The sequence below is a fragment of the Capsicum annuum genome, chromosome 11, assembly GCF_002878395.1.
Source record: "Capsicum annuum cultivar UCD-10X-F1 chromosome 11, UCD10Xv1.1, whole genome shotgun sequence".
NCBI lineage: Eukaryota > Viridiplantae > Streptophyta > Magnoliopsida > Solanales > Solanaceae > Capsicum > Capsicum annuum.
In genome coordinates, this window is record NC_061121.1 from 224,969,761 (window position 1) to 224,976,205 (window position 6,445).

At 37.2% G+C, this 6,445-nt stretch overlaps 1 protein-coding gene across 1 annotated transcript; it reads right to left on the reverse strand.

Annotated features, from left to right (window-relative positions):
* Window positions 1-2,006: 2,006 nt before the first annotated feature.
* Window positions 2,007-3,164, reverse strand: LOC124888990. The gene has a single exon (XM_047400274.1). The coding sequence runs from the start codon at window positions 3,162-3,164 to the stop codon at window positions 2,007-2,009; it is 1,158 nt and encodes a 385-aa protein (XP_047256230.1).
* Between the last annotated feature and the right edge of the window lie 3,281 nt (window positions 3,165-6,445).

Genomic DNA, 6,445 nt, shown 5'->3' on the forward strand with positions numbered 1-6,445 from the left:
AGAGTACAAAATAATTGGACACTCGATCAAATGAGTATAGGGGAGGGCAATGGTAGTAACAACCAATTACCTAGAACAAGCATCTCTATTGAGAAGGACTTCTTGTTCTCATACACTACTTGTCCATTGAACACTCACAAATGACAACCACCACCCTTCCTTATGGTCATCACATAAGTCTAATCTCTTTTCATGATAAGTAGTCGTTCTTTAGTGCTTGGATGATTAATATTTATTTTATTTTATTTTATTACTTCTCCTTTTTGTGTCATCTCAATGATCTACAAGTACACCATGCCTTAGATAACAATTGATCACGTCCAAAAGTGATTGGGAGTTACAATTGATGCATCAAAATTGCTTTACAATGTTTTGATGGTGTTAATTGACATACTCTAATTTTATTTTAATTATTTTCTCCCTTTTTGCCATTATTTTAAGCTGTCAATATATTCAGCAAGTTGATCATAAGCTATAGGAAAGGTCTATAATCGACCACTTTATAAATCGATAATATGTCAATATACAGGATCATTAACACTGATATCAGTATATAATTAATACATCACACAGTCGATTATAGAATTTGTATTTAGCGTGGTCGACTATTTATCCGTACTGTACTCCGAGTTTAAATAATGTTTGTAAATCTTCAAACAGGGACTACTAAAGAAACACCAACAAATCACTATAGATAAATAGAATATCATGAAGACAAAAAATTGAAACTTGTTTATAGATACATAAATGTTCATTGCATCTATATTTACAATTTTTGAGGAAAAAATCCCAAACAAAAAAGGTAAAAATGAAGCTTTCATTTACATAATCCTACCATGAAAGCTTCATTTGGAAATGAACTACAAAACAAACAAAACTAAACTAGACTAGACTAGACTAGGGGGATGAAGGGGGGGTGATGAGTTCACGGGAGTCCAGGTTGAGCCTCTCGGCTATGGCCCGAAGAAAATGAGCCATCCGTCAAAGCTCTCTATCTAGCTGACGTTGATCGGTGGCAAGACCCTGGAAAAGAAAATCCATGTCACTCCGAAGCCTTAGCAACTCTACGTTGTTGATGGTTGTCATTCTGTACATTGGTCGTAGTGTGTACCTCCTTCTAGCCATCTTCTTCTTCTTCCTTAGTATTTTTCTTCAAAAATTATGTTTAAAATTGACAAGGGCCTCTTTAAATAGACCAGAGCATGAGAAAATCGACCAATAGAAGTTGTACACGTGTTGATGAAAGGGGAGAAGACATGTGAGAATAAGAAACGAAAAGTCGCGGTGGTTGTGGCAGTTGAGGTATTTCAAATTATGTCATTTCCCAAAGTGTAATAATTACATTGAAAGGTTCATTGTATGAGGAATAAGGTTTATTTAATAGACTACACGACTAGTCGATGATATGCTATGCAGTTTTAGTCCAGTCGATGTGTAATGTGTATAATCAATTACAAAATTTGGGAAGGTAGTTTTCAAATTGGCACCCTTTCCAATGCGTCATAGTTATTTTGAATTCAACATTGTATGAAGAAAAGAGTTTGTTCAATAGACAACCAAGTAGGTTTATTATACACTACGTATTGAACTTTTACTCAGTAGATCAAACCTTGATATATTATATCTTATGAGGCTGGTCGATTATTTCAGTCTAGAATCTAATTAGTACGTAGTATGTAATATATGAACTGGAATAGATAATGCACGACAAAAAAAGTCGATTTTAACTGCAGTTCAGTGGTTTTCAAAATAGAATACACATTACATACTATCTAGTGCATTTGAACAAACAAAAAACATAAAATACAACGCCAATCATATTATCCTACGTCAAGGCTGCACGTTGTTCTCTTATGTCCTGGCTTTTCGCACTTGGAGCACTTATTTATTTTCTTGTACCTTGAAGGCTCCAACACATCCTTAACGTATTTTACCTTCCTCCTTTCGAGATTGAGATCAAAATCGGGTGGAAGAACTTGCATTTCAAGATACTCTCGTGCCACACTCTACTCCGACTCCAGTGGTGCTGCACAAATAGGTTCCAAGTATGCAAGGAGGTATGATTCTTTCGAATATATTTGTGAAGAGTAGTTGTAAATGCTAGTGACGTATTCGTCCCCATGCTTCAAACGCAACGCTGCCATTGCATAAGCGCATGGCAATTTCACCAAGTCGTACTTTCTGCAAGAACATGATCGTCTCAAAAGATTAACCTTGGCGGAACGACCGTAACCAAGCACGATGAATTCGTCGGTGCTTCCGTTTATGTTGTTCACATATAATTTGTCCCCCTCGATCATGTTTTTCCTCAAGATCGTCTCAGCTACGGGAACGAATGTTGTCTTTGAATTATCCACCTCCTCATACCTCTTCCTAAATATTTCTCCAAACCTATGTGCAATTGAATTAAAAATGGCCGCCATTGGATACTCTCTTTCGTCGCGTAACATTGAGTTGAGCGACTTAGCGATGTTTGAGGTCATGACGTTGAATCGATTACCTGGAAAGTGAGCCTTACTCCACTTTTCATATCCAACTTCATGCTCGAGGTAAGCTGCTGCGCTGAGGCATCTTTCTTTAAGGGCGTTGAAGTAGTCATTAAATTCTTCCAATGTGTATGCGTTGGCCGCATGGTAGTACAAATAGAGAGAATCGGAACAATGGTGATTTGTTCGGAGATTTTCACCGAGATGCCTCATACAAACACCGTGATGCGCAAGCGGATAATGCCTTGCGAGGCCGTTGGCTATGCTTACGTGTCTGTCGGAGATAATGCACAACTCTGGTTCGTCGATGACAAGGGCCTTAAGCTTCTCGAAGAAGAATTCCCACGACACATCGTTCTCCTTATCCACCACATAATACACTAAGGGATAGATATAATTCTGCATATCTTGAGCGACAGCGGATAGCAGCACTTCCTCGTACTTGCCAGAAAAATGTGTGCCATCAACAGCAAGGACCTTTCTCATGTGTGCATATCCACGGATGGAAGCCCCAAACACCATAAAGTAGTAAATAAACCTGTCAGACTTCTCGTCAACCATAAGGGAATTAATATACCTGAGGTTGAGGCTGTTGAAAATATATGAAAATGTGGGAAACACTGCATATCCGTGCTCGGGCATACCTCGAACTATGTTCTTCGCAATGACGCCTGCCATCTAACACTTCCAATAGCCCGACCTGCAATGTAGCTCCCTAAATACGATCTTCTCGATCTCTTTCGGGCTTGGACCTTTGTTGTCGAAGAAAAAGTTCAAAATAAGTGAGGCAATGATCTCCACGGTGATATTCTTATGCTTTTCTGTGACATGATCAACGCCACAAGTATGCTCTCCCACGTACTTGTGGACATGAAACCAACCCGATTCTCCGATAGCACATGCGCACACCATCCACCGGCAAGTAGAATCTACGCACCTCACCCTCAAGTATTTCTTACAACTCTTCACCATTGTGTAATTAAACGACATTTTCACCGATGCCATTTTCAACAAAAGATTCAACGTTTTCTTATCCTTGAATGTTTGTCCTACAAAAAGATTGATGTTGTCCGAGAAAGAGTGGCTTCTTTGTGGTTCGAGTTGCCCGTCCTCACCTCCTTCACACTCCTCTTCTTCATAATCTTCACTATTATCCCATTCATCACCACCCATGCTATCGTATTTCGTTGAAGTATCATCCACAGTCGAGGGTGGGGGTGGGGCTGATGTGGAAGCTTCTTCCCGGGACCTTTCAACAAATTTAACCTGCAATATAGGTCTGGAGTTATCAGAATCAACGCAAAGCATATATAATTCTACGTGTCTATCATTCCTTATGAACGTTGGATGAATTTTTCCCCTCCCGTTCATCAAGTAACTAATTACCACCTCGCTTTGATCACAACTTAATTCACCGCACTCCATTACACTTTTAACCATATCGACGTATGAACCGTTGCAACGAAGGGCAATGGACACTGTCTCCTTAGAAGTAGTTTTCCAAACCCAACATTTAGGAGTCTCCTCCCATTCACCAGAAAATATGCCACCAACAACCACGTAATCTATAATAGACATAATATACCTTGATGATAGTATTCAATAGACTTGAATAGTGGTTTATATGCCTAGACTTAATAGACTGAGGTCATCTTCTTCCTAGCTGTTGGTCGTACAGTGCACGATTGACCCTTTTCCGACGACCACCGGAATAATTCAACGAATTTCAGCTTACAAACAACCTAAGGAGTGTTCGAATGTTTCTATTGAGCCAAGAATCGATTTGGAAATGTGGGACTGATTTTTTGAGCTTTTTGTATGAAAATGAAAGAAAAATTGGAGCTAAAAATAAGCAAAAATGGCTTATAACAATGGAGATAATGTCACTTTCGATGGATACCGAAAAATTCGACGAAAAATGGCTGGAAAATAGAGGAAATGACACCAAAATTGGTTGGTTGCTAGTGGATTGGTTGAGAAGCTTTAGGATATATTTTTTTTTAATTATTTACCCAAAATATATATTTTTGAAGATGGACTAAAGTGTAGTTTTAACAAAATTGAGGCTGAAATGGGGATAGGAGCTAAAGTGTATATTTTGTTAGTTGAGTTCTAGGTTTGCATTTTATTTTTGTGGTCCCATAGAAGTGTCTATTTTTCCAATTAAAAAAAGTTTGGGAAGTGGCCTTTTTGCCAACTCCCATGATACTCATGGCAACTAAGCCGAAGACAATCTGTGCAATGCTTTTGAGGTGACAGAGATGCTACTTGCTAGTAGTGGTGGCGATGGTTGAAAAGAAAAATACTTATTTTCAAAATCATAAGGATATTTTTAAGATTTAAACTTAGTGATAACCTAATAACAAACCGACGATTAAAAAAAAAAAAAGAAAACATACAAGACATGGAGATGCACCCAAAAAACGAGTAGTTGTATAGTGGAGATTTATCATTTTTTAAACGAGTTGTTGTTGTTGTCGTAGATGTTACGGAGGTTCAGTGAGCACCATGCAGAATCTCTTTATCATTTTCTTCTCTTCCACTTTGGCCAATATGAGTTCACCTGGTACTAGCAGCTTTATCGGAGAATTTCTCATCTTAGTAGGAGCTTTCCACCAACTCCGTGGTTCTTGGAAGTCCTCTTCCGGATGAAGTAATCTCTTCCACTGAGATGGGAAAGTTGAAACTGGAGTGAGGGTATCTTCTTAGCCCCTAAGAGTCGTTGTTGTTGTTGTCGGTGTCGTCGTCGTCGTACCTTTGTTCTTTGTTCTAAGCACAACATCCTTCTCTTTAGAAACACAAAAGATACTCCAACCCTTTTTTTAAACATTAAAACAAAATAAATTCTAATTCATCATCTATCGCTGTCTTCTTCTCCTGCCAAATTATTTTTCACTTCTCATAGTTTTGAAATGAATGTCTTTTTTCTTCTTACTTCGCCTTTGCACAGAAGAACAAAAGGAGAAATTAATGCTTTAACATCGGGATATCTCACGTGTCTAATAACGAGAACTTAGCTATGGCCTTAAGTCATCTTTCTGTTCAAGCAAACTATGGGGTATTTAGTTTCGTTTCATTCAATCAGTATGCAAAGAAAACGAGCTTGAAAAAGGACTCCGTTACGTCAAGGGTATCGAGGTTGACTGATTGTCTATCTAGGTGAGTATCGGAGATGGGTGAAAAGCACAAAATCAGCCCAACTAGTGAAACACATACTGCCCAACTCAATAAAATTTGGGGGCGTTATTTGGATATGAGTTGATTCTGTCACCTCTATTTTGAATTCGTTCTTAAGAGGGTCAATACTAAACCCAAAGATACTCATGGCAACTAAGCCGAAGACAATTTGTGCAATGCTTTTGAGGTGACAATGATGCTGGTAGTGGTGGCAATGGTTGAAAATAAAAATATTTATTTTCAAAATCATAAGGATATTTTAAGATTTAAACTTAGTGATAACCTAAAGATCAAACCAATGATTAAAAAAAAAACATAGAAGCCATAGAGGTGCATTGTAAAATCGAGTAGTTGTATAGTGGAGATTTGTTTTTTTAATTATTATTGTTATTATTAATTCTTTATTTTCTTGAGAAGATAATCTGCTGAATATTGAGATTGAAAAAAGAACTTCATACTTATATTAATGTTTACAAAGAGACATAGAAAGAACCCCAAATCAACGTAACATACTCATTTATGTGTTTAGGGCTTTTAACATAACTATGCATGTGACAGAAACTTTTTTTTCAAAAAAAATTGACTGCATGTATACAAAGTGTATCGATATTTTATAAGTGATGTATAAGCGTGTATATATGATATATAATTATGTATCAAAAATGTACAATCAAATAACTGCATGTATATACAATGTATCGATATTGTATAAATGGTATATAAACGTGTATATATGATGTATAACTATATATCAAAAATATATATACATCAATCCATATACA

What these genes read in the sequence shown, in the direction of transcription:
- LOC124888990 (XM_047400274.1), bottom strand. Translation starts at nt 3,164, where the DNA reads ATGGCAGGCGTCATTGCGAAGAACATAGTTCGAGGTATGCCCGAGCAC.